Source organism: Diplotaxodon limnothrissa, linkage group LG11 (genome assembly GCF_057381915.1).
Source record: "Diplotaxodon limnothrissa isolate DT_005_m linkage group LG11, D_limnothrissa_male_GT1.1, whole genome shotgun sequence".
Taxonomy (NCBI): domain Eukaryota; kingdom Metazoa; phylum Chordata; class Actinopteri; order Cichliformes; family Cichlidae; genus Diplotaxodon; species Diplotaxodon limnothrissa.
In genome coordinates this window covers 27,183,040-27,210,637 of record NC_140606.1, presented here as the reverse complement: position 1 = coordinate 27,210,637, position 27,598 = coordinate 27,183,040, and the positions used below count along the sequence as shown (strand labels likewise).

Here is a 27,598-nt window from a genome sequence, read left to right as displayed (position 1 = left end):
GACGAATGACTAAAGAAAGTGCATTCCCCGCACTCCCAGGGCAAAACAAAACAAAGCAGAAAAAGAGAAGGTAAGCTGGTACACAGCAAGACTCCCACTGCATAGCTGTCGAATCTGTTTCAGATTTTACAAAGCTCCCGGCTCCTCTTCGCCTAGCATATGCTGCCTTTTCCAAAGATTTCTGCAGCCAAAGGCTATGTATAATCTCTGTAAACAGTGGCAGGCCGGAGCTCAGCAACCCCCAGTCGTACAAAATCCCGTCACTAGTAAAACCTGGAATGTTTCCAGCTTTTAGAATCGAAGTCTCTTCTTTCAGTTGCCTCTTCAATAAAAAAATATCCTCTGGGCGAATGGCTGGTTGTTGGGTTAATTCACGGGCCAGTCCGAGAGGGTTGAGCTCTAAAGTGTTTCCAGGATGATGTGCAACATCACACCAGGTGTGGGTCGTCAGCCGGGCTGACAGTGAAGCGCGATGAAGTCACTGAATTTACCCCGACAGGCGACCTTGGTTTGACTGATAAATCCTCTTTCCTTTTCGATTCTTTGCTTTTTGGCCCTAAAAGAGACAAAAAACAACATTAGCATCACGACTGTGCTGGTATTAAAACCAGAACAAGTGCACCAGGCATATGTATGGAAGCCCAAAAGGGACAGGATGTTCCCAGACAATAAGCATGTGTTTGACTGTAAGGGAAAGTTAAAGGAAAGTCTTTTTATTGGAATTAAACCAAAACATTAACCCGGTTCACAATCACAACTGAAACAATTACTGATCGTTTGTTAGCTCCATTGCACAACAAATCAGAATCCACTAAGAAGTCAAAGAAGTTTGCAAACTGTCAAACTTGGAGGACTAGAACTACCTAATTCTGCCATAAAAAGCAATGAAAATATTGCTTTTTATGGCAGATTCGGAAGGACCACAGGACCACTCCCTCCATCATCACAACTAATAAGATCCTCATTATCATCATCATCTAACAGGATACAAGCGATATGAAGCATGTCTGACAAAGCGATGTTTCAAGCTACCACTTCGTTTATTCTCAAGAGGTGGTGCTGGTCGTCTACCAATCAAGGATCAATCCCTGGCTCCTCTTGTGCCATGTGTCAAAGCATCCTTGGACAAGACACTGAACCCTGAGTTGCCCCCAGTGCATTGATGTGAGTGTGTGAATGTATAAGGTATAAACAGGCTGTTTGAATGAGACTTGCTTTGAGTGCTCAAACGTGAGTAGAAGGTGCTCGAAGTACCAATCCATTTACCACCAAGTTCTGTCTTTGTCGTTTTGTGCATCAACTTTGAGAATCTGATATTATCAATATCATTCAGTACATCAGGGCGAGCTTTACCTGCTTGAAGGTTATGCTGAGAAAAAGTACCTGTAAAATTACCAGTGTGACCTTGAGGAGAAGAATGATGATCCATCTGTGACTGGGACACATGTTTACTCACTTATAAGATGCACAAGAAAAAAACAGTACCAAGCACAGGGGAGAAAATCAGCTGATAATCTATATCTTAATAGATATAGATTATCAGTCAACAACCACACTGAGGCGACAGTCTTAGCTTAAAATAACTCAAAAGTAACACGGACCTCTTTCAAAACTTTGAAGTCTTGAAAGGCCTGAAAGATCATTAAGGAATCTAATTTTGCCTTTTCTGTATGTGACACAACTCGAAAGGAAACTCTGAGCCCCAACTTTCATTAGTCTGTGAAAAAGGGCGTTGAGTGCATGAGATGGAGAGTGGAAAGTAGCGAGAGCAGCTGAAAATGTGCAGAGAAACATGACTCGGGCTTGCATTGTTGAGCGCGGGATTAACATCCCTGCTCAGTTCAACATGTCACAGCATCCTGGGACATAATTATAGAAGATTAACTCTGGCTCCATATTTGCAGAGGAGAGGGCTGAACTGAGGTTTTCCATTTTAGCTGGGAATGTGCTAGTGGCTGTCACATTTTGTTACATCATTAGGCAGCTCAAGGAGGAGACTGAATCCCTGTGTAAGAAGCAGCAGACATTGATGCACGTAGAGTCCAACAAGCCAGCAGTTATGGTAACAGCTGTGTGGTGCGCTGCACTGACAGCTAACATCAGCATCGGTAATTATTAGTTTTGTATTTTCTCTTTAGCTTTCATTTTATGTCGTTTAGAGGTTGTTGTTTTTTTGCCAGAGTGAGCTTGCTTGTTTAAGTTTAGTTTTTATTAGTTCCAGCATTAGTTTTAGTCTTTCTTATTATTATTATTATTATTATTATTGTATTTATACCAAGTTCCAGAGGCAAGATTTAGGAAAGTCAGTACAGATAATACAATATAAATATTTTTTGAAAGCAGCTTACAAAAAAGCCTCACCAGGCAGTGTGTAATAACAAACTTTGCCAAAATGACAAATGGCAAAATTAAGACAATTTCCTCTATAATTTTTTTAAATTTAGTTAGTTTTCCAAGTTCACAAAATTGTTTGACTTAATTGTTTTTTTTTTCATATCTAGTTCCAGTTTTTATCTTTAGGTTTAGTTAGCTATAATAAACTTGACCAGCATAAGCAACAAACACCCTACAGAACAGCTGAGGCTTTTTATAAATATTCAGTCATCGAATTAATTAATTAATTAATTTAAAGAAATAAACATTTTCTGGGAACACAAATGTGAGTATGAACAGAGGCTCACATTTAAACTAACATAGTATTACTTCTTCCAGTGTTCCAGTACACTTTCCTAGGATAAGTGGTCATAATAGACCTGGGTGTGTTTGGGAGGTGACTGATTCACCTCTGAAGAAACTGACAAGCTCATATTATAAGTTGGCTCTGTGTTGAACACATTTGATGTTTTTTACTGATTGGTTAGATGCTGCCAGCCAGCTAGATCAGAAAGCACTGCTGACACTAAGGACAACAGCAGTTGCAAACTGCAGTGCAACCAAAATTATTGTCAGTATGTGCAGTCCATTCAAAATCTGCTTTTATATCTTTGAGCAACAATAGCATACACGTTTTGTTAAATTATGTGGGAAAACTTAATGTAAGGAAAACTTTGTCATTTTAGCATTTGGGATCAGTGGCTGGTCAAAACAAGCTATAGCATAAAAAATGACTTATTTTTTGATACTTCATTTTAATACTAGGATCATCTTTTAGCCATGAATGTCCTATAACCCCTTTTACTGTCATGTAAATCCCCAATAAACTTCAGATTTATTTAAGTACCATTTGCTCTGAATAATATCTCTGGATGTACACATGAGCTCCGATTAGGCTTCAAGTGTTGCTCCTCTGCTCTAATCGTCTTCTCACAATTAGACCTGAGACATGTTGACCTACAGGACAACACTGCTACTGCAACTTAAAATTGACCTTCTTTATTCTGCATCTCGTCATGACTGAAAGAAAATGATTAACTTACCATGCAAATCCAACTTGGTGCTTTTGATAGACACCGCAGTTGGAGTTGTGGGAGTTGAATTGCTCAACTCATTAGTTGGAGTTTCCTGTTGGGATGAAAGAAATAGTCAGGTTTATTCCAAAAGAACCCGTCATAAAAAAGTGAACGAATAAAGGAGACGTACCTGATCAAAAAGATAGATTGTGACATCATCAAAAAAGGACACATTTCTTCCTCTGTCCTTCTCTCTGTCCATTGGCTCCTTGGGTGATTTCAGCAGACTGCGGAGCCCAACACGTTTGTCCACGTCCGTTTCTGTGACTACAATCACCCTCCGGGAGCTTTCGTCCTCCTGCTCATCCTCCTCCTCCTCATCGGGGTCGCTCCCAGACGAAAGACCTCTTCGTCTTCCAATCCGGTTTCCGATGGCCCCGTCTCCAAATCCTCCTTTTCCAGTAGTGGTGAGGGGAAGACTCAGAGCAAGAGGTGGGAGGGTGAGCGAGAGGCGAGCTAGCTTTGCTATCAAAGCGAGAGCAGAAAAGAAATGTTAGAAGCAAACCTACTCACAAATTTGATTACAAAAGCAATGAAGTAAATATCTGCCAAAGTTAGCACAAATATTCTATTTGAAGTAGAGAAAATTAAATTCTGTAAAATAAGACTGACGTATCACATCTAGATTTATTTAATCTGTTAACCTATTAGTCTGAAAATGCCCACAATTTTTTATCTGGGAGAAGGTTTGGATCTGTGGGGTTAAAAGAAGTGGAAGCCCAAATCAAAGGAGAAGAAAACAAATAAAAAGGCTTAGAGAGGTGTACTTAGCTTAGACAGTCAAAAATTACTTGTATGCTAAATGTTTTTCAGCGATATCCCAGTATAATCAGGGATAATTGATAAGTACTTGTAAAACGTGGAAGACGCTGATACCTTTCATCGCTTGGTTTGCAGTAAGCTGAGGTAATGGGACCTCAGGTTGTTCGATCACAGTGAGCGGCTCAGCTTTAGGTTCATCAGACTCGATGGGGGGCTCAATGGCAGGGACAGCTTCCTGCTCCTCTTGACTGAAGGAAGGAAGGAAGAACGAAAGAAAGAGGAATATTTCACCAGAATATTAATAATAAAACAACAGTTCATCTTGTCACGTCCATCTAGTTGAATTAAATCTTGTCTTTGAGTTTACTTGAACTGAAAACAGTAAAAATACAAAACAAGTAATTTGAACTCTGTGTGAATATATTTTATTGGATCTATTTCCTCCAGAAATACAGGATGCATCAAACAGAATAATCTGAAGCCAGTGTTTTAATTCTGCAGCATCCATACCTCTCATCCTCTCTTTGTTCTTTCACAGTGACTAGATCACCGCTGCTCCCTGTGACTTCCTCCCCCCATGTCCGGAGCATGGCGGTGTCTTTAACAGTCGTCCCCCAAAGCACATTTGTCTTCACATTTTCACTGAGTGAGAACTGCAGCCTCTCCTCACACACCTGGAGCAACAAAGCAAAGCAGTAAAGAGCACGAGCAAACTCAAGGAGCACCGCTCACACGCACAGCAAACCACAAGAAATCATGCTGACCTGCATCATGAGGCCGTTCTTGGTTGTCATCTTGTTTAGAGACCGCTGGTCCTTGACATCAGAAATTTGACCCGGTGATCTCTGTCCGTCGCTCCTCTCGTCCTGAGGCGGCAGACTGTTCTGGGAATCCAGGATCGTCGGTTGTACAGATTCCAGTTTGTCAGAGTCATCAGACATCTCGTCCTCCTTTAAATCCACCCTGCTACCCTCGGAGGAGTCGCATGTCTTGCTGACTGTATGACCGTCACCACTGCTAACTTTGTGATCAGGTGCTTTCTTTAAAGACTCCAGAAGCTCCAGGTTGCCCAAGAAAAGGTCCCCCAGAGTTTCCTCTTCATCGCCAGATATGTAGCACAGTTGTTCCAGTTTTTCAAAGTCCTCCAGAGGCTCCTCATCCAAGTCCTTCCACTCAGAAATCAACAGCTGTGGGAGGTTGTTCAGGGGACCATGAGGTGCAGAAGGCATTATGGGGGATGATTTCTGGGGCAGGTTATTATGACCATCCTTGCTTTCTATGCTGGATGTCAGGTTGCTCTCATCGCTCAGTGTTATATGCACAGAGGGGAGGGTGAGATTGGCAGAGATCCCTTTACTTTGAGTTGTAGCAGGTGGCAATTCTTGCAGAGGTGTCTCTGGAACATCTGTGTTGTATGCTGCGGAAATAAGCTGCTCTGTCTCAGTACTGGTAATAAAGTCTTCTAGATTAATGTGACTAATAAAGTCCTCTCCCTCTATGACGGATGGCGGTGGACTAGGAAAAGAGTCGTCTAAACTCTCCAGTTTATCATCTTGCATATCAAGGTCTATGCTCGGTGGAGGACTCGGAAAATCTACTGAGCTGAAATTGTCAATCTCTTGTGGATATGACTGATCTATCTCCTCCTTTGCATCAAGATCACTGGTATTAGCTGGCAGGGGCACATCTCTGTAATCCTCTTCCACTTTTATAGGGTTTATTCCTTCTTCTATGTATTGCCTGGCAAAACACGGTCTCGTTTCTGCTTCCGAATTGAAGCCCAATTTAAAATTTTCCAGTTCTGAAAACGTCACATGAGGAGCTTCGGCGATGCAGATGGTTATATCTGAGCTTTTGGTTTCCAAAGTGTGGCTGAAACAGTTTTCTAAATTGGAGCCTGCCTCTCTGTCAGCGTGCACAGCCGACATCGCCTCCTCCACTCTGTTACAGAGTTGATTCTGGGGCCATGTGTTAAAATCTTGATTTTGTGCCGTCTCTGTGGAGTCTAGCCGACCCTCCCTGTCCCTGGCTGCCTCTGTGCATGATGCATTCTGCCTCTGTCCTTCCTCCAAGGTCTCTTCCTCTGGTATTTCTATATTCTCTACTTCCACATGCAAAATGTCACTTTTTATGTCTTTCTTAATGCTGTCAATTTCCCCCAGGTTCTCAATGTTTTCCTCTTGCTGTATGTCTGCTATCGTCTGTTGGCTTTCTCTGTCTTTTGTGTCCCACATTTCCTTAATGCAAAGATTGCCGCTTAGCCCTTGGGTTTCATTGTTCCAAGTTTCCTCACAGCCCTCCAAGACAGCAGGGTGAGGTTCACTTCCTGCCAGTTCATCATTTTCTTCGGTCTCCCAATATTCCTGACCTACAACAAGCCTCTCACCCACCTCCCACGCCTTATTCCCGAACCCGGAGAAAAATTCAGATCTCAAGTCGACTCCCTGACACCTCTTCTCTGGGGAGGCCCACTGGTCATTCTCATCTGGCCACAAGCGCAAGTCCCTTAGTTGTGAAAAGCGGTAGCAGTCAAACTCGCCCCTAAGCGCCCCAGATCCTGGTCTGTCTTCATCCTCCTCCAGAGCACTCCATAACTCTTTAGCTGTCGCATTTAGACCCTCGCAGGAGTTGTTATCCACATCGTTAGCAGAGTTCATGCCACTTGCTGCTCCCCTGAGGGGTGGCCTCTCCTTCACAGCGATACTCAGCTCTGCAGCAGCCTTCTGTTCCTCTGTCTCTGCTGTGATCCCGCTCTCCTCCTCGCCATCTGAGTAGCGAAGGTTTCTCAAGCCCAGCTCATTGTGGTCCACACAGGGCCTCTCTCCACATTTCTCAGGCTCTTCAGCCCAAAGACACGTCGGACCGCTCGCTTTTGCATCAGCAGCCTTCCCATCGTCATTTGGCAGGTTTTCATCTCCAAGTATAACGCTGTTCGTTTGAATATCACAAAGTTTAGGTAATCTGGACTCGATGGTGCTGTCAACTTGGGATGGTGCTGCAGAGTCCACAGCTTCATTCCCAGACGTGGGAGAACTGAGCTGACTGAGATCGTTATCTGTCTCTGTAACATTTTTATAATCTTTGTTGTTTGGTCCAAACATGCAACTCTTTGAGTTGCTGCCAGATTTATACTCGATCAAGCTATTTGTCTCAGTGGGACTCTTGGAATATAGATTTAAGTCACTCTCTTCAAAGTCCTGGTATTTGCAGTCTGCTATCTGAGAAATTATGCCATCTGTGTAATGGCTGTCTATCATGTACCCACTGCTGTGTGAAAGCCCTTTAAGTGGCTCATCATCTAATTTTGAAAACAACTTATCAATTAAGTCCACACAGTCCTTGTTCTGTGGATCATCGCACAGCAGGGCTGACTTTTTGCTCTCGTTATGGAAAATGCCAGAATCGTCTCTCTGAGCAGATCCCAGCGCTTTGTTTAGAATATCTTTGTCATTTCCTAAATTAGGGATCGGGTAATTTTCAGGATACAGTACACCCTTCTCTTCACAACTCTCAATAGTCCTCCCTTCTCCAGTTTCCGTTGTCCTATCTGACATGTGGGTACTATTTCTTAATGGACTCTTTTCTCCAGTCTCACCCTCCTCTTCGGTTTTCTCCTCTATCCCTGTCAGTATTCCCCGATCACCTCCTCTCCCGCTGCCAGGCCTGGAGGCAACAAGTCCATCGCTGCTGCTCCTCCTGTTCATCCCGTCACCCTCCCAGTCGCTGTCTGAGAAATATGCAGAGTCTCGATGTGGTGTTTCATTTCCCAGAGCCCGCCATCCGCCGCTTCCCACTCCTCCTCCACCTCCTCCGCCACCTCCCGTCCATGAGTCACTAGGCGTGAGGCAGTCGGCCGAGCTGGAAGTCAAAGGTGATAGGACTGAGTCGGTGGGGGTGACGAGTGAAAAATCGGAGGAAGGGTCCCAGTCTGGCGTGGTAGGAGTGGCTGCGGGAGTGGGCACCTTCTGGGCAGTGTGACGCTCGTCTTTGTGCTGAAGTGAATTTTCCATTTCCGCTTCTGCAAAACTTTCATTAACGAGAGAATCTAAGTTTTTAGAGTTCTCCAAATCAGCTGTTTTCTCAGGATCATGAGAAATCACGTCTGTTTGATCCCCCCTCAAAGGACTGTGCGTCTGTAGGTCATCTTCTGTTATCTCGCCATTGCTTATAACAGCTTCCTTTGTAGTGAGTGATTGGCTCTCACGCAGGTTCACAGTGTTGACTTCCTGAACGTTCTCTGTGGATCCAGGGGGAAAGTGCTCTGGCAGATCTGTTTGCTCTCCTCTGGCAGGTAAGGCAGGGCCGTCCGAACACTCCTCCTCTTCTCTCTGAGACGCGGGTGTTTGGTTATGTAGTAAACCATTTTTAGGCATGATTTCAGAAAACACAAACTCACCGGACTGGCAGTGGTCAGCATTATTTACTTGGCTGTCCGGTTTGTTTGAACCAATGTGAAGAATAGGGATGTCAGGTTTCAAGGAAACTTTGATCTCACTCTTCTTAGCACGCTTGGTCACTTGGGCATAGATGGCTTCAGTCTGTGTATCATCTTTGCCCTTGTTGGCTGCTCGTATGGAGCTTTCTGACTGGAATCTGATGGTCTGAGCTGAGTTTGGGTCAATGCAGATGGACTCATATTCAGGGGACACTGGAGTAGGGGAGTAAGATGAATCTGCTTCCTTCCTATGTGCGGCTGCATTTTGTCTCGATATGATTTCGGTCAGAAAGGTTTCTGCTGATTGGATCTCTTTCAGGAACTCCTCTCTGGTGATTTCAGTTCTCCGCGGCTCCTTCTCGGTAAAATGTATTTCAGAATCGTGCTTTTCCGTTGTGATCTCAGACAGGAGAGAGCGGGATCTCCGTATGCCTTTGGAGTAGGCTTCCTCTGCCTCAGTGTATGAGGGGAGGCCTGGGGCGCAGACATAGGGCCTCAGTCTGGATCCTGCAGGATAGAGGTATTTTACTGGATCGATTCCTGGTAGGCCTTCTATGTCCGCCTCCATATTTCCTGTGTCAATCTCTGTGAGAAAAAGATCCCTCTGGAATGACTCTTTAGTGACAGCATCCTCCTCCTCAGCTTCTGCACTGCTGACATGTTTCTCTGGTCCCCATGACTGTCCTGCTGATCCCAGCTCTGTGATCAGCGACTGGGAGCGGCGCATGCCTCTGTTGGGCAGCAGAAAGTTCCCCCATCTCTCTCCTTCTCTTTTCTCCTCCTTCTCCGCTGCATATGAGCCCTCCGACCTGGACTCACTCAACTCTGTCACACTAGATATCTCCGTCAGAAACAGATGCATGGGGGATTTCTTGGCTGCAGCGACACGTTCTGCCTGCTGCTCAGCATCTTCCTTCCAAATTGCAGGCAGGATGGTGTCAAGGCGTGACTGAGTCCTCTTCATTCCCCTGGAGAAGAGCTCTGTAGTGGCGGGGTCTGCATCTTCAGATAGACTGGAATGAGTGACAGTCGTCCCACAGCCAGGTCTCTCGGGAGACATGAAAGGAGAGTCATCCTCATCTGAGTAAGTCGGACTCGATGAAGACTGTCTGTCAATTTGGGGTTTTGTGAGCTCAGGGCGGGGTAAATTTCGATAAATAGGGCGCAAAGGGTTTTCTCGACGTACGGGAGAGTCAAAGTCTTTTGCACGCAAGTGAGAAGTCTCCTTATAAGTGTGCAGCATGCTCTCTCTATCGGACAAATCACAGGTTAGCGGGTCTCTGTTGGATCTCTGCATCTGGGGCTTATTATATCTCAAGTGAATGTCCCCTGTGTTGTAGAGGGGGCAATTCCTTTGTGGTTTGGAGTGGGGAGGAAGAGGAGGAGGACACATTTGAGGAGGTTGAGGGTAAATTGGATGGCTCGATGGGGGAAGCGAGGGCGATAGGGACGGGGAGGGGGGAAGAGTCTGTCGGGCTCGGTGAAGCCCGAGGTGATCAAAGGTAGATGGTGGGCAGGTGCTTATGTGATGGGGGTCTGTCTCAATTTTTCCGCTGATAGTGTAGTGGGGCAGTCCTCTATATCTGAGTGGAGGGGCGGGAAGAGGGCGCGAGTGAAGAGGATTGACTGATGACATGGACATAGAACGAGGCTTGGGAGGGAGGATGGGAGCTTGAGAGCTTGTGGATTTTTTATCCGCCTTACTGCTCTTTTTCTTCTCCACTTCATCGTCATCGCCTAAATCAACTATGGAAAAGTCAGTCACTCTGCTCGAAGTGTCTCTGAATTCAGCCACGCCTGTGTTGGGCAACTGGACTTGAACCTCGCTCGATCGGACGGTCTGGAGGCCCTTTCCGCACTTGTCAGATGAACAATAAGGGACTCGCTCTTTGCCCAGCATCCCGCTGCGGATCTCCATGAGCTCCATGTCTCCAGGGCAATCTGAGCGGAAAGAGGAATGTACCTTCCCTTTGAGAGACGGCGACTTGTCTTGGGGAGTGTGCTCCTCTAGTCTGATATAGTACTCGCTGGCGAGGGATGGGCTACGGGCGCTTATCACTGGGACGACAGTAGGAGTGTCCAAAGACTGTCTATGGTTATTGTTCACAGTAGGGATTGGCTGAGGAGGAGGAAGAGGTTTGTAGCCTCGTCTGGCATGAGCCTTCTCCCAGAAATACTCAAAGTTCAAGCCTTTGCTAGTTTCGGTGACTGTCAGGATGTCATCCAGTTCAGAGGTGGATGGGGTGATACAGTTCCCCACAGGGTCCAGTAGAGGGTAGGAGTTGTCTCTGTCTTCCCTGGCGTAATCCCTCTCCCTTTGGCGCTCGTTTGCTGCAGTCTGAAAGGCAGGTGGACGGAGTAAGTCCCAGCGTCTTTCAAATGACTCCTCGCTCTCCCCTCTCCTTCTTCTTCCCTCCTCATACTCCTCGTCCTCTTCATCCTCTTCCCCAACACTCCCCCTCGCTATTCCTCGCTCAGCAGCCAAGAGGGAGGAGAGAAGGAGGAATATCTCAGCTACTGAAGGGCGCTGCGACGGAGGTAGCCAGCAGGACTGCATGATCTCATACCTGCAGACAAGGGAGAAAAACAAGAGGATCTAAGTTTGGAGAGACACAGTTTGTGCTCGGATCGATGCAGTCTAATTAGTGGATAAGTACTGACCAGTAGTCTGCATGGGAGAGCTTCAGTCTAGGCTGGGCAAGCGTGATCTGTCGCTCCCTAATGACAAAGGTCAGCACCTCTTCATCACTCAGGTGTCTGTGGGGCTGAGAGCCAAACTCAAACAGCTCCCATATCACCACCCCCAAAGACCTGAGAGGAAAAAATGAGTTGGAGAAGTGAAAAGGGGTGAATCTTCAAAAGAAATCTCTGAGGTTTGTTGTTATATAACACTTTTACTCCAACACCCACAGAGGTTTGATTTTCTAACCGAGGAGAATAAAAACTGTTATGTGAATTGTTTTGTTCCATTTTTTAAGAAAAACTATGTTTTTTCAGAAAGAATAAAAAAGAATAAATACTCCTAGGTATTTTTGCTCCACTCGTGTGTTTTGTTAGGAGGTTGTTTTCTTGTTGGTTCGTTTAAAAAAGCACATGAAAGGGAAGGTTGTAATATTAGAGCTTAAAGGATTTGCTCTCATTTCTTCAGCACTCCTTCTGGCATCACCGGGCTTGGCTACAGCTTTAAGACTGCTGACAAACTGAGCTGGACTCTACTCCAGCAAATGTGAGATCATACTGCTCTTTAGTTTGGTGTTCCCACAAATCATAACACAAACAGCAGTTTTATGTAGGAACTATTTTCTTTTATGGATCCACAACAAGCTGCATTTGTATCATATTGTAATATAACTGAGACTGTAGAAAGAGCATTTCAGATTATGTTCACATAGCCGACTGTCCACGCACTCAATCCTCATTTAATCTCTGCACAGCTGTTAGGAGAAATTAGATTTTCTTTGTTGTCCATCCAGAGAGCATCATTTAAGTTGCTTTTAATCTGATTTAACCTGAGCCACGCTGATTAAAGGAATGAATGGTGGTAGGAAAAGATTTAAGAGTAGCTTCAAATTGGACCCCAGATTAAAAAAACCTTTGTGTTTTCATCAATATTTTATCACCAGCCTTATCGGCTTAACTCGTTAATTCAGATCTGTTCCCAGTGGTGTTAACACAGAGCAGCTTTAAAACATACCACACATTGCTGGTCTTGGTTTGGTCCGTAACAATGAGAGATCCTCTGTACTCCTCCAGCAGCTCAGGAGCAATCCAGCGCAAAGGGATCCATAGTTTGTCTGGAGTTAGGTAATAGTCCTCCTTCATAAAGACACGCCACAAAAATTATTATGGATTTGACTGAATTGACTTTGGATTTCATTTTTCAGAGGAAAAAAAAATCCTGACCTTATAATGGTTATGCGAGAGGCCATAGTCCCCTATCCTGACAGTGAGGTCTGAGGTCAGAAGACAGTTTCTTAAAGCCAGATCACTGCAGGGAGAAAACAAGCAGCTACCCTCAGCAGAGATCCTCACGTTTGGAGGCGTGGCAACAGTGGAAGTGAAAGCGACAACTGACCTGTGGATGTAGTTGTTTTCGTGAAGATGGAGCAGACCCGAGGTGATCTCAAAAGCCATTCTCTGAAGGGTTAAGAGGTCCCGGGTCAGCAGGTCTGGAGTCATCCCATCTGACTTACGCTGGGCTCGCAGATACCGCTTCAAGTCACCCTACGTTGTACATCACAACAAAATATAAACAGTGGATTGAAAAATATGGCTGAGTGAAGTGCATACAGAGTGTTCTTCCTTCTCCTGAAACAGAGATAAAACCTGCAGGACCATCATGTAGGCAAAGAAGATATATTTTACTTCTGCAGCAAATACCCCCCCCTTTTTTTTTTAGGTGTTTTACATCACAGCGCCTCAAAAGCAGCAGGGGAATTAGTAATGAGCTGGCAGCCTTTGTGTTAGTCATTTGTGCTCCTGGAAGAGCAAGGAAATAAAATGGGGACAACATAAAGGGATGAAAAATATCTGCAAGGAAAGGACAATAGGAGACTTTATCAAAGAGGGTAACTGCAGTCAGTGAGGACTCCAGTGCTGTGTGGCTCCTCTCACTGTGTTGCTGTAATTGATCTGCTTGTATCTTTGTTTGGCCTGGAAGTCTGCTCATATGGTTTTCTTAATCAGCTGGTGATTAAACCGCCCGAGAGAAGGAAAACAAATTGATTGTATCGACGCAAAACAGATTTTAGTGACAGCGGAGCATCGATAACTATAAAAAACAATTTTGCCTCAAATTATATGAAATTAAAATAAGATGTAAAGATCTTATCGATGCAGCTCGACTGTGATTTCTCATGTGTTTCTCACTGACATCACCGATATACCATAACCAATTTGTGCACAAATTATCTAAAAAACCCCAAGCATAGCACAACAAAAACATTGCACGCTATACTAAACTAAAAATATGCACCTTTCATTTGTGTGATTCCTATTATTAGTTCATCCGCCTCCTTTTATGTTCAGTTACTTACCAGCTGACAGAACTCCATAACCAGGAGGAAGGGGATGCTCTCACTGCACTGCCCCAAACACTGAAGGATGTTGGGATGTTTAAGGCTCCTGAATGGAAACATAAGAGGGACGCAGGAACAGACAGAAGATAGATAAATGTTTATACGCTGCCTTTAAATGCTTAACAGTGAGACTTAAAGTGAGCAAAACTTAGCTAGATGATCCTGAACACTGGAATTCAGTTCCATCTCAGACCACACAGGCTAATCAGGGCTGTCACCATTATCTACTTATATTTCTTTAAGTGACTAAAAATCTTCACATTAATTATACGAATAGTTCTATTAGTAAAATAAATCTTTTGTTCTTTTCATCACATGAATTATAAATGATTCACATCACAAATGCAAACCATGCAGAGCTAGCAGACAAGCCTTAGTGAATCTGAGTATATATGCTATAGCTGTAAGTGCACCCTTAAAAACTCAGTAGTAACACACCAATCACAGCACAAACCGATCCACAGGACCAGACACTCACATACAAACCAATGAATCCTCAATCATTCAAGCCAAAATATCACAAAACTGCACAAACACACTGAAACCGAACATAAAGTCACGTAACAAAAGACATGACTTTCACCTAAACACACCACATGATTCAGCAGGCTGTAGAACCACCTTTAGGAGCATCGACTTGAAGCAGTTTAACTTTCTGTATGACTTTATCCAGCTCTCACATTGTTGTTGAGGAATTATGACCCACGCTTCTTTGCAACACTGCTTCAGCTCACTGAGTTGCATTTCAGATTTGACTTTGATTGCAACACTGACTCTTTTCTTTCTCAGATTTGCTCCTGTGCTTGGCATCGATGCACAATTTGGACCAAGTTTTAGCTGACAGATGGCCTCACATTTGACTCTACAGTGCTTTAGTATACAGAGTTCATAGTTGACTCAATGTGTGCAAGGTGCCCAAATTATTACCAATCCACCACCGTGTTTGACAGTTGGTATGAAGTGTTTGTGCTGATATGCTGCGTTTAGTTTTCTTGAAATGTGGTATTGTACATTATTCCAAGCATCTTTACTTTGGTCTTGACTACCCAATGGACATCTTTCCAGAGATCTTGTGGTTTTTCAGATGCAATTTGCAACTTTTTAGAGAGAAGATGCTTTCTTCTGGCAATCCTTCCAAACAAGCCATAGTTTTTAAGCCTTTTTCTAATTGTACTGGCATGAAAATGCTAACTGAGGCTTATAGAGACTGAGATGTAACCTTGTCAGACCAAGGTCTAACCAAGGTCAGACCTTTCAGAATGTAGCATTGCGTTAATACACAACTGAATGCTCTAAACCAGTAAACCACCAAAACCTTTGATTTTATACAGTTCCTCACACTTGCTGATGATCAGTTAGTCAAGCAGTACCTGGCTGCTTCTTAAGTCGAATGGAAACAGTAGTGTTACGCTTAAGTTTTCACAGGAGTCTGTGCAGTCCTGGCAAGTATAAGAGAGTCACACCTGATTCAATATCCTACATTTATTATTTCTCCATACCTGCCTCTTGTGGCTCCAGTGGTTACTGTTATGCAAATTTTACAGAATCTCACTCAAAGGCTGCAATATGGCTACCAAAATTTAAGCAGTTTCTCCCACCTGTATGGCTCAGACTCAGCCAAGAACTTCCTCTGCTCCAGAGGGCTGGCACTGACACGCAGCTCCTTCACCACAGCCTGCGAGGAGCTGCAGTCACACAGCACTTCAGCCAGAATCACCTAGAAGAGATCGATGGACAATAACATGGAAAATTCCCACAGGAAGAGACGGGTACTAAAAGAACTACTTTGAGTTAGCATCTGTAATCTGTTTGTTAGACAGAATTAAAGCAGGGGATGCTGTTTTAAAGACAACCAATGATTTGGGATGGTTATATTTCAGATTTCCTTACCTTTCCAAACCAGCCATTTCCTATCTCCTGGAGATAGTTTAAAGCGTGCCTTTTGAAGCACTGAGATTTGGGATCTACAAAAAAAACAGAAATAAAAACAGATTAGGGTCACACAGACGTCAGCAGTTGATGTTCTTTCAGATGTACAATTTATTAACAGAACAAAAACACTCAGATTCTGCCCTGTAGCAACACATAAATATGACATATCCACCCCAACCATGTTTTAAACATATACGAAATCATATAAAAATGTATCTAGCTGGAAAATTCAGAGTCATGGACAAAATTTTAACTCACTGAGAAATCTACTCTCGCTGTATTTTTCCCTGGTTTTCCATGTTGTGTTTTCCTGCTGTGCATGTGCAATCTGAACTGCGATGATCAATGAACATAATCTTCCGCCACTTTGATAATCAGTTGACTGCTTAAGCTGTTATTCCAGGTCAAAACATCTCTCATTCCAGCTTCTCAAATGTAAGGATTTGTTCCTTCTCATTTTACAGCAAAAATGAATAATTTCATGTTTTGGAGTGTTGATAAAGCAAAATCACAAATTTCACGACATCACTTTAAGAAACTTTAACAGATTTTTGTTCCTTTTTTTTTCTTGTGATTTTATAGAAACTTAATCAATAATGAAAACAATCATCAGCTCATGCCATCGTGCAGAGAGAGTTCAATGTTTCCACAATAAACTTGATTATTGTTCATGCTCATACATTCAGCTTTTTAACCTGAATTAAGCAGAGAGAAATATTTCTCTACTTTTTGAAAACTTTCATCATCAGAATCTGTACCATCAGAGTTCAAACATACAACTCAAGAAAGCTTGCTCAAAGGAAGTCAGAGTCTCTCATTATAATGTTGAGTTTGCATGGTCTCCCTGTGCCTGCGAGGGTTTTCTCCAGCTACTCTGGCATCCTTCCACAGTCTACAGTTAGGTTAATTGATGATTTTTTTAAAAGTCCAAAGGTGTGAGTGTAAGGTAGATAAAGCTCTTATGTGCATAGAATAGAACTGTGTGCACTATAAGTGTGGCCTGCAGTGTAAAGTGCTGTGAGCGGTCAGTGAGACCACTAAATAGCAAAACTCATGACACTTTACTGTATAGTTTGAATACGTTTGCAGGTTATATTGCAGTGCTACATAAATAAAACTGAATTGAACCAAATACATAAACTCCACACATCCCTGCCTGTGTCCTGATTACAGCCCTGATGCAAAATTGTCACAAATCATAGTTTCCACTTCACTGAGGTTCAGTAGGGAGTCCAATCCTTCTGGTTGTGCACTCAGTTTGAGACCTTTAGTGGATCCGCATCAGTGATTCAGGCAACAGATCCTGAGGGAGTTTAGTGCAGGATTTCATCTTTATTTTGAGCGGTAGGAAGGTCAATAAGAGTTTGAGCAAAGTGAGAGGCACTTTAGGTTTTTACCTGCTCCATCCTGCAGGGAGGGGCAGCTGGGGCGGTCTCTGACTGGCAAGGTGTAGACCTCAGGGAGGGAGGGACATGATGACAGGCTGTCCTCCTGGATGGGACTGGAGCCTCCAGAGCACTCCTCCCCATCTGCGTTATCGAACTCCTGGTTGAACCACAGCAGCACATAAAAAAATCACTAAGCTGTAATAGCTATGAATATAAAATAAAACGTATTATTCCACTTAATAATAAAGCTGAGTTTAGCAGTAACCACCAAGGACAGACAATGAAAAATCATTCATTCTGAACAAATGGTACTCTGTCTGCCAGCTGAACAAAAACACTAAGTTAAAATTAGACCGAGAGATGATTATTGACCCCTTCTGCTTCATTAAGTTGGAGTTACTGACTGTTCACACTTCGAAATCAAATACTTGTGCAGTTTACCAAGTCAGACACATATAAAAGCATGTAGACAAGCACAAAACGCATTAAAAAACAAAGAAAAGAAGCAAAAGAAAGCAGAGAGAGGTGAATAGATCTCTTACATGTTGAAGACTTACATTGAACCCCACTCCTCCCCTCTTACAGCACAGGCAGGTGAGGAGCAGCAGAACAAAAGAGACAAGCCCCGAGCAAGAGATGAGGATGACGACGTAGGGTGGAGGAGAGAGGGATGCAGCCCTGGACTGAGAAACTGAGAGGACGACAGGAAGAAAAATACAACGGAGGACAGGTTTAATGTAGAAATTCAGGGGATTTGTGCTTCTACAAGGGGAGCAATGCTAGGTCTGAGTCAGTGAAAAAAAAAAAAAAAAAGAGAGACTTCACTGAAGCAGAAAGGTGTGAAATCTTGTTACATAGGTGTTGTGTTTAGCAGAAAAACCATTGGAGCGTTTTCTTAGAAGCAGGCCTGAGACACAGTGGAGAACCCCAATGGACGGTTTGCATCAGGGAGTTGGGGAGAAATAAGCAGGAAAACAAACTAAGTTGAAGATTAAAGAACACATTGTCTGAGTCAGTAAAAAGAAAATAGAGACTGGAATTAAAATTTGGGAGAGTATACCATTCCAGTAAGGAGAAAAGCTTGGGGGGAAGGGGGGAAATATCAGAAATGGCATTCCACTCAGGAAACACAGTTAAGAAGCAGGGGAGGTGGGTGGCTGGAGTTGTCATTTAGGTAAAAAAAAGGAGCGCTAACTCGGGAAGGGATCAGAAATTGGAGAAGAATTACTCAAATCAGGAAGGTTTACTACTCAGGTGAGAGAGGGAGGGGTCGGGACATTTGATTTTTGTACCTCAATGTAGTCGAGTGTGGGAAGTGAACCATCTGCAGAAAAGAAAAGGGGCAGGGCAGCGTGGTTAAATACCCTTCAGGTATTGTTTATAGGTTTCATTTCACTTCTGCAGCCAAAACATTTTATTACCATTGACAGATGACCAAAAAAGAGGAACAATGACACCTTGAAACAGTCACGAGGTGTCAAACTCACGCTTAAACTGTACATGAAATGTAACCATTAATAATTAAATTACATCTTTTCTGTGTAAATAAGGCAGTCAAAAGCAGATATACAACTATGATCATAAGAAAAAATTAAGAGATATAATACAAAATATAATAGGGGAAAGGAGGCACATATAAACCTTGATACTGTAACTATAACTGGCAGATAAATTGCTGTTTATTTTTATATGTGCAGTCTGAAGATATCACAGTGTGATTGTCTGTGTCCCTCATAAAAATCCCAAAGTACATTCCTCAACATGGTCATGATATTGTAAACACTGCATGCATAAATGTTAAAGTATATTTAATAATTGAACAGCTTGATAAATATTGTAAGAACAGGATCAACACTCGACAAAAAAACTAAAACTTTTTTTTAATCTAGGAAATGAAATAATATTTTGTTTCTGTGACTTCTGCACAGCACCTAATGTAGACTTTTATCAACTTTTATTTTATTTTATTTTTGTGCTCAACATAAAGTTGCAACATAGTGCAGAAGCAGCCAGAGAAAAGGTAAGTGAAGATGTGCCCAGCATATAAAACCAGCTCTGTACTGAAGTGAAAGCTGCTGTGGCCCAATCTGTGGCTAATAAAAGAAAACTGTCACTCTGGATTGCACCAAACTGATAATCCAAGAAAAGGGAAAGATAGCTAATTATTGGTCATATAAACCTCAAATCACATCTGCAGAGCAGTGGAGCATTGTAAAGTCTGAATGACCCTCTCGCCCCCCCCTCCTAAAAACATGCACCAGCAGCACAAGTAGTGGCACAAATCCTGATGCACAATTCCTGAGCAGTGCTATTCTTTCATCTTTCCCTAGACAGATGTCCAGACAGACACTGCATATAAATAGGAACCCAGCACAGGGCCTTTTCCACCAGCCTCTGTGCCAACAGCTTCTATCAAAACAATACACCACAATACAATGACTGCACACATTACACAAACACAACAGTCTGCCAGCTCTCAGCGAACAAGGCATATTCAAATTTACGGCAAAAAGTAAAGATACCAGCAGTGGTTATTGGGCTAAATAGTCTCAAGAGCCAAGTGGAGGCTATTTTTAGACTAAATATCCAGCACTGATCGACGATTTTAGCCCTGCTGTGCATACAGTACATGTTGTTTTTAAAAAGGCATCGATGTGAGGCCCGAAATATTTTCATCATTGCATGCAAATACGGTACCCAACCCATCACCCAGTCGGCCTCGCTCCTGTTGTGATTAGGTCAGCCAGCACTAATAATTCGCATTATGTCTCAGCCTAACTGGCTGATAATGCAATATTCACCTCAGTGTGCAGAGGCCTTTTCATAAATGACTATACCACCCCCCCACCCACCCCCCAAAATCCTCTTCTCCTTTCTCCAGCATCCCTGACAGCTTTTCAAACCTCCTCCTTCTCCGACTCCGCTCACCTTCCCTCTGCGGTGCTCCGAGGGCTCTCTCCGGGCTGAAGTACGACATGATCCCCGCCAACGCTACCATCACCCAGCAGTGTGGCCGCATCGTCGCCGCGTCCGCAGCAACAACAACAACAGCATCCGAGCGCCGCTGCCGACTGTCAGCGTCGGTGTCCTCTCTCCCGTCCCCCCGCCACGGTCTGTGCCGTCTCCGGGCTCACGCTGTCTCCGTCTCCCCCTCCTCCTCTCCGCTTTCTCCTAATAATAAAGAGCGTCTCCTTGCCTTCCTTGTTGTGCTCTCCCCCTCCCCCTCCTCTTCCCCTCCGCTCTAATCCGCAATTAAACACAGTGTGTGAGATGCTCTATTGTGCATCCTCAGGCCGCCTCTCGCTGCGCATCCATTTCTGCTCTGCCTCGGTCACAAGCACCGCTGAAAACAACCATCCTCTATTTCTGACGTTATATTTATATATTTCCTACCCTCTACCTGCTCCTCCTCCCTCCATCTCACGGTGTTGGAGGGTGTCTGTGTTTTTCTCCTCCGCCAGCCTACGTCAGCCTCGCACGGCGCGCATTGTCATGGTCCGGCTTGATCATTCACCACAGCCTCATAGTATCAAAACACACCCGTGATAATGCGCCCACAGGGGAGCAAAAGAGGCGGCTTATATCGATCTGGGATTGGATTTTTAAAATCCACATAATATCACTTAAGGATTCATATCATGACCTTTGGGTGTGATGTGATTTGTGCTCTGGCATCCTATAAAATAATCTCAGAAACAAAGCCATAAATTCACCTTTTAGAGGTTATTACAGCCAATCTAAGCCTAATAAACTTATCAAAAAGAGCCAGCACATATGCCACCACAAACTAGCTATATCACCTATAAAAGTAGTTTTGCATTGCAGGGTGGGTACATTTCCACAGCATATGCCTGTAAAATCTCAAATCCTTTGTTCTGGTCACCGTCACACACACAAAAGGTCATTTTTTCACAGCCGTGTTCTCCTATTAGGAAAAGCACGAGTGTTACTATGAACGTTAGCGATGGCTCTGCTCTATTCGAGCATCCTGTAAACTGTGAGTGTGAGTCAGCACAGCGGCATGACCCCGAAACTGAAGCAGTCGTCAGTAATTTCAACAGTTCTACCTGTGCTTTTTCTTTTTCTGTGAGTGATGCATGATATACATTAAACACATACACAAAATAGAGAAACGGTCAGTTCGCCTCAAAGATGAGTAGAGAGAGAGCTTTTTCCTGGAAATAATAATACTTTTATTGTTGCCATTGACATTTACAGTGTTTCTTTAAACCAGCAGTGTCACAGAATACTGAAAATATTAATTATGATTTTTGTTTATATTTGATAATCATACATTATAAGGGATTTGGATCGGTGAAGAGAAGAGTTGTCGAAGATACGAGCCGTGGAGATGATCTTCCTCTGAAGCGCTTCTTTAGAGTCAGGGTGAGGAGCTCTGTCATTCTGGAAGTACTCTGAGCACAGCCGCTACTCCTCCACATCTAAAGGAGCCTGCTGAGGTGGATCGGTCATCTGAATATGATGCCTCCTAGGTTAAATGTTTTGGACATGTCCTACCAAGAGCAAACCTTGGGTTTGACCCAGAGTATGCTGGAGAAATTAAATCATTATATCCCTCTTTCTCTGGTTTGGGAATGTCTCAGTCTCTCCCTCAGAAGACCTGCAGGAGGTGGATGCATGCATGTATGGAAATGGCCTAAAACTAGTAACTCAAACCATCGCAGAAGACGATTTAATGTAAATGTTTTTAGATTAACAGACTCTTTAGATTGTTACTGTATATGTCCTGCTAACAGCTGTTCACACAGCGCTGTCTTTGCTGGCGTGCTGAGCATCAAGCCCCCTGTGATGGGCCATCTGCCCTGCTGATGTGTTCATGGGTAAAACTCTGCAGATAAATTTGACCTCTGCCCCTCATGCGAGTAACAAATAATAAATAAAAATAAACGATCACAACGCTGAAGGCTCAGACTTTCTGTTTGTATCATAGTGAGTTCACAGTGACGCCGTCCTGTGAACGTCTTTATTTGGAGTCTGTAAACAGCAAAGAGAGCTCAGGATTTTAAAATCTCATCTCTCCAGCTCTCCCGGTCCCGCCTTTGTCGCTTTCGGGCTAGTTCTGGGAAGTATGCGCTGTTGTAAGGCCTCTCCCTCTCGCTCACTTCCCTCCCAGGCTCCTTTCCTTTGCCGCTCCTCTGCTCCAGAAGTGCCTGGGCTCTCCTCCTTTCCTCAGCCTCCCTCTGTAAACGCTCAGCACGTAACCTTTCTATCGAGCTGGAAGAGACCAGACAGGCATTTTGTTACCGACCTGCTTTGATATTCACCACAAGATCGCTTTAATTTGACTTGAGCCCCAGTAAAATACTAAGGGGGATAAAACTTCCAGACAATCAATACTGGTATTCTTACCTCTCGCCGCTGCTCCTCTTTTCCCCTTTGTCTCTTTTTTCCTTTTTCTTGCTCTTGTGCTCCGTTCTGTCTTTCTCTCCGAGAGCTTTCTTCATATCTTTCAAAGGATCCAAACTATCCTTCAGTCTACGATCCTTCTTCTCTCTCTCCTCTTCACTTATCCCTTTTCTCTTTTCTTTTTCTTTGCTCTCCTCTTTGTCTTTGCTGCTTTTCAGATACCACGGCGTGACCTCAGACCCCGGCTGGGGTCCCAATGACACCAGTAAGCCAATGGCTCTTTCCTGCTTCTCCTAGAAACCCCCCCACAAAAACAACAACAGAAAACAAATATTTTGTGTTATTTTTTTCATTACTGTAGCACACTTTTTGTTTATACATGTGTTTGTTTTGTTTATACAATGCCCAACAGATAGGAGAATGTAAATATCTGAGTAGCCAGACGGGACATTAACCTGTCTTTAACCTTCCACGAGCTCCATAGTACTTGTTCCTAAGTGCAAATAGCAGAGCTAACTGTCTGAGGCATCATGTGTGCCGCATGCTGTGTGCTATTTGAGCAGCTCCCTCACATAAAACCAGCAGTGGGAAGATGTCAAAAGCAAACTATTTCTTGTTGTGTGATAAAGGAAAACAGTGGGAAAAAATGCGACCTGATACTCTCGACCGTATTCCAAGCTAAAGTCGAAAAGGTCTAGAAGAGCAGATGAACTGCTTTTTGATTGGTCTCTATCTTAGCTTCATATTGTTAAAACAGGAAGTTGTTGATGGGGTAGGAAAGTTTGAAAGGTACGAAACTGGTAAAAGTTTTTGTATTTTGTAGGTTTGGCCTGTGGGTGTGGGAAAAATAGTTTCTGGTGCTACATATAAAAAAAACAATAACAAGTTTCACTTACATGTATGAAATTCTGTAGCCTGACTTAAACCTGCAATATTTAGAAAAAAAGCCTCTTGGAGACATGCTCTAAACCCAACAGGAAGTCCAGTGTTTTAAATGTAAAATGCTTTTTTTCAGGCAGTACACTTTATCAAACTCCTCTTAGAGAACTTTAATCTAAAGACCTTGGCAATGCCAAACTAAGAAGTTTTTGAGTTTGTGTTGTCTGGTGCGTCCATGTCAGCTCAGCAAATTTTGATTAGTTGCCACAAAAAGCTCTTATAACTCAAATGTACACTGTCCACTCTGTCCTGAGCTTGACGTCCTGGAAGCGAGTCTGGAGACATCTACACAAAGTCAGCGCGACAGCTAGTGGCAACAGGAAATCAGCATTAGGTGATAAATCGTGGCTGACAATATCCCTTTTGAAATCCAAACACTCAATACAGCAACGTGACATACAATTAGTAGGTGTTCTTGAAAGAAAGAAAGTGCTTATACAAAGTGTTTGGAAGTAGTGCATATACACATATGTATATACATGAAAGGTTACCAAGGAAACCAGAAATGTTTTTGAGAGCATTTTCAAAATGCTGCGTTTTCCATCAGCAAAAACGCTGTCTCAGTGTGGACAGGAGGCCGAAACAGAGAGAAAACAATGCGTTTTCAAACGACAACGCATTAGTGTGGACGTAGCCTGAGTGTAGCGTATCTCATTATGCACCAAGGTGTTTCCCACCACACCACTTCAAAAATTCAACTTCCTGTTGAGTTCTGAATTTACTGAAGCAAAAAATTTTAATTAACTAAAACACAACAACTGTTATGGATATTCTCTGCTATTAAAACAGGACACACAATAAACTAATATACTTCAGCAAATCATTAAATAAATGTAAATGGTACTAAAGTGCCTCTGCTTTGCCATCAGCAGCATTTTGGCATTTTCTGACCTGTGATTGGAAAGCCTTGATCACATCCACGGGCTTTAACTTGTATTTATATTGTCTGTCTGAATTAATTTCCCACCCGTCTCATGCTGCATCTATTTACGCTGCATGCATACATACTGGCACTGGGCTGCAGAATAGAATAGCAGGTATGATGACAACAAGACAAAAATTTAAACTGATTGCATTGCTTTTTAAAGTGTGGTGATAACAAACCACTCAAATGACATCTGAGAAAACTACACCCACTAATGATGAGATTAGATAAGAATCATCTTTTCTCTGGCAACATTTCAAAAACATACAAAGCATTTAGCATTTTTGTGACTGAGCTGAAAAGCAAGATTTTGCAGATCCACTCCTAACTACTAAAGGTTTTTAATGGAAAAAATGAAAATGTAAATGGTATTCAGCACTGGACCTGCAACCACAGACCATGCAGGACACTGAACCCAGATGTGGTACCAAACTTGCAAAAGCTTTGCTATCATTCAGCTGCTACGTCAGAGCAAAAGAAAAGCATGAAAGAGAAGACTGACAGAAGCAGCAGCACGGACACCTTTTCTTCTTTCTTTTCCCTGAGATACTCCTCATTCCCCTTCTTCTCCGAGGACTCCTCCAGGGGGAAAAGATTGAGATGCTCCAGAGCTCCACTTCCTCCACCCTGTTCCTCATCACCATCATCTCTGCTTCCTCCTGTTGGCTGAAGAGCAGCTCGGGCTTTCCTTCTCAGATACTCTGTACGTGCCTGTAAACAATGAACAACAATTAAAGGACATTCATGGGCACGGCAAAGCTTATTTAACCTTCATAATAAAAAACTAAACTCAAATCATAAATACTTAAGTTTTCTACTGGTGCCAATTTAGAGACGTACAGTACATTTACAGCAATCTGAATAGTAACACACAGGAAATGTTAGCATTGATTTCCAGGTGTTGTTTTTTTTTTTAAATATTAACAAAAGACAGCATACAACAGTAAATGTGTTGTTTTTTACAATTGTAGAGGATAGGCGTGCACTAGTGAGAGATCTATTAGGGATGCAGTGATTGCAAAACTCTGGACCAATACTGATGTTTAAAATAACAACTTGTTTGTTTTTTAATTAGTATATTACATATTTTTACCATTAACTATCCACCCTTTTTTGGCAGGGGAAATAAAGAAAAGATCACTACACCGTTTGAACATTTAGTCAGCACAAAAGTTAGCTGACACATCAGAGAAACAATGCTAATCAGCAGTCAACAAGGACAATATCTGATGCTTACACTCTACCTATTATAATGCATACGTGGTTGCTAATATTTAGTCTGCTTTCACTCTGTTGTTTCATAAAAACAGGGTGTTTCCTGTCTCAGTGTGGGCCTTTTAAGGGGTTCTGGACATCTGGGTTACTTAACGTATCAAAGGTCTATATGTTTTCCAATACATTTTGTCTATTTGATCAACAAAAATTTATTTTAAGCTTTAATAAGTTAAATAAAATGGTTAAAAATATTTTTAGTGACAGTGGATGGCAAAAAACCCCCTCACTGATGGGCTCAAAGCTTCTTTAAATACAGTAAAACCCTAATAATCTCTGCAATGCAACACATAAGTGTAGCAGAGAACAATCTGTTCTCGCATGATAACATTTTATTCCGGCTCTGCACGGCCCACTACATTTTACCCCCTGTGATACTGAGCTACTTCAATGTCATCTCACGTTTCCTGTCCTTTACTTTAATGTACAGTACTGACATTGTTGTTTTTGGGTAACTTTTCTGTAATACATTTGATTTCAAAATAATTCTGCCTTTTTAATATATTTATTTTTTAGATTTCCATCCCATTATAAAAAGCTTTAATATTCTACATATTTATTTATTGTGCAAAATGTAGATTAAAAAGAGAATGCCTTAATTTGCATTTTGCAATTTTTATTCACAACTGTTATTGTTGTTTATAACCAATGTTTTAAATGATTTTGTTGGCAGCAACAGATCTCAAAAAGTTGGGACAGTGGTAACAAAAGGCTGGAAAAGTAAGCTTAACTAAAAGGAAACAGCTAGAGGAATATTTTGCAACTAAGTTAACTGCCAACCGCTCAGTAACATGACTGGATATGCAAAAACTGTGTCTACAAGTTGTGTACCAATTTCAGCATAAAGCTCCTAAATGTAAAGTTACAAAGACTTTGAATATCAATACTAGATGCCTGTGATTTTTGGCAACACAGGCAACAGTGCAGTAAAAATAGGCAGGATTCTGTCATGGAGTCACTGCATGGGTTCAGGAACACTTTCAGAAATTACTGTTACACTTCAAAGTAGCCATATGTGAACATGATACAAAAACGCTGCCTTCTCTGGGCCAAAGCCTATTCAAAATGGACTGAGGCACAGTAGAAACTGTTTCTCAAGGTACAACGTGTGCATTAGTGCCTATGGAACTGGCAGCTTGCAAATCTGGAAAGGTACCATCAGTGCTTCAAGGTATATTTAGGTTTACTTAATTTAAAAATCCTCACTGTTTTCAGCAACACTTTACACAGTATTCTAACTTTTTTGTAACTAGGGTTGGACTAAGAGCATCTCAGGTAGGCCCTACTGAAAAAGGACATTTACTGTATACTTTTATTATAAATGAGTACTTTTTTTTATGTTGTTCAAGTTAGTAACCTTGCTTCTGATCATATCTGGTTTGAATTTGAGGTATCCTGCTCAAACTACATGGGAAACAGAGCAAAAAGTATGTACAGTAACAGCACGCCACGGTCATCCACCCGGAGTCACCTCTTGCTCCGCGCGTTCCACGCGACGCTTGGCCTCGCGCTCCTCCTCTGCTGCCTGGGCCTCGTCCCTCCGCACTCGAGCGACGTTGTCTTTGTTGCGGACATGCCAGCTCTTCTTCGGAAGGATGTTCATTGTTCCCTTGGCGACTGTTACTACTATAGGTTAGCAGTCGGCTAGCAGCGGCAAAAGTGGAAGGAAAACGTGAATAAGTTCCCCCAAATAAAGCCGCTAGTTGTGGAAGGAAATGCGTCAATGCCCCAAAGCGGAAAATAGAATAAAAATATATAAATATACAAAAACAAACTTTATATTTGCAGCTTTGACCTCCCAAGAGGCAGAGCTAACGAGATAATGTTAGCCGATGTTTGCTACTTTCCACATCTACTTTACCTTAAGGACTCAGCACCACGCATAGATATCACATTTCCGCCAATTTAGCAATATTTTTTTTAACATTTTACTCTCTAAAACAGGGCCCAGGCACTGTCACCAACTTGTTGAGTGAAGAATTGTTCTTGTTGGACAGGTAGCAGGACCTCACAGGAACAGGCAGACCCAAACAGGAAGTAAACAGTAGCTC

The 27,598-nt window shown here is 42.8% G+C and overlaps 2 protein-coding genes across 4 annotated transcripts; both read right to left on the bottom strand.

The window, feature by feature from the left end:
* Positions 1 to 428: 428 nt before the first annotated feature.
* Positions 429 to 20,063, bottom strand: lmtk3 (lemur tyrosine kinase 3). Of its 3 annotated transcripts, none has more exons than XM_085365569.1 (18): positions 19,973 to 20,063; positions 17,587 to 17,735; positions 17,054 to 17,201; positions 15,615 to 15,688; positions 15,323 to 15,441; positions 13,683 to 13,770; positions 12,722 to 12,870; positions 12,550 to 12,634; positions 12,341 to 12,462; positions 11,308 to 11,457; positions 8,312 to 11,213; positions 6,920 to 8,272; positions 4,976 to 6,838; positions 4,722 to 4,885; positions 4,326 to 4,459; positions 3,580 to 3,914; positions 3,417 to 3,501; positions 429 to 556 (listed from the first exon to the last, which is right to left on the bottom strand). In XM_085365569.1, exons 1-18 carry the CDS (start codon positions 20,061 to 20,063, stop codon positions 429 to 431), a joined length of 8,139 nt encoding a protein of 2,712 aa, XP_085221695.1. The 3 variants fall into 3 exon arrangements, with proteins under 3 accessions (XP_085221695.1, XP_085221696.1, XP_085221694.1); XM_085365570.1 differs by having other exon boundaries at positions 4,976 to 7,042; positions 7,139 to 8,336; positions 8,472 to 11,213; positions 17,602 to 17,735; XM_085365568.1 differs by having other exon boundaries at positions 4,976 to 11,213.
* Positions 20,064 to 21,351: 1,288 nt separating this feature from the next.
* leng1 (leukocyte receptor cluster (LRC) member 1) lies at positions 21,352 to 27,567 on the bottom strand. The gene is made up of 5 exons (XM_085365567.1): positions 27,409 to 27,567; positions 27,019 to 27,246; positions 24,798 to 24,986; positions 22,415 to 22,704; positions 21,352 to 22,279 (listed from the first exon to the last, which is right to left on the bottom strand). The coding sequence occupies exons 2-5, from the start codon at positions 27,148 to 27,150 to the stop codon at positions 22,060 to 22,062; spliced, it is 831 nt and encodes a 276-aa protein (XP_085221693.1). The 5' UTR covers positions 27,151 to 27,246; positions 27,409 to 27,567; the 3' UTR covers positions 21,352 to 22,059.
* Positions 27,568 to 27,598: the final 31 nt, after the last annotated feature.

Excerpts from the sequence above, each read along its gene's own strand:
- lmtk3 (XM_085365568.1), bottom strand. The coding sequence starts at position 20,063 with ATGCGGCCACACTGCTGGGTGATGGTAGCGTTGGCGGGGATCATGTCG. Across the intron at positions 12,463-12,549 it reads TCTCGCATAACCATTATAAG|GAGGACTATTACCTAACTCC; the intron begins GTCAGGATTTTT and ends GTCTTTATGAAG. Across the intron at positions 4,460-4,721 it reads GAACAAAGAGAGGATGAGAG|TCAAGAGGAGCAGGAAGCTG; the intron begins GTATGGATGCTG and ends TCCTTCCTTCAG.
- leng1 (XM_085365567.1), bottom strand. The coding sequence starts at position 27,150 with ATGAACATCCTTCCGAAGAAGAGCTGGCATGTCCGCAACAAAGACAAC. Across the intron at positions 22,705-24,797 it reads GGGAAAAGAAAGAAGAAAAG|GAGAAGCAGGAAAGAGCCAT; the intron begins GTGTCCGTGCTG and ends GGGGGTTTCTAG. Across the intron at positions 22,280-22,414 it reads AAGAGGAGCAGCGGCGAGAG|CTCGATAGAAAGGTTACGTG; the intron begins GTAAGAATACCA and ends GGTCTCTTCCAG.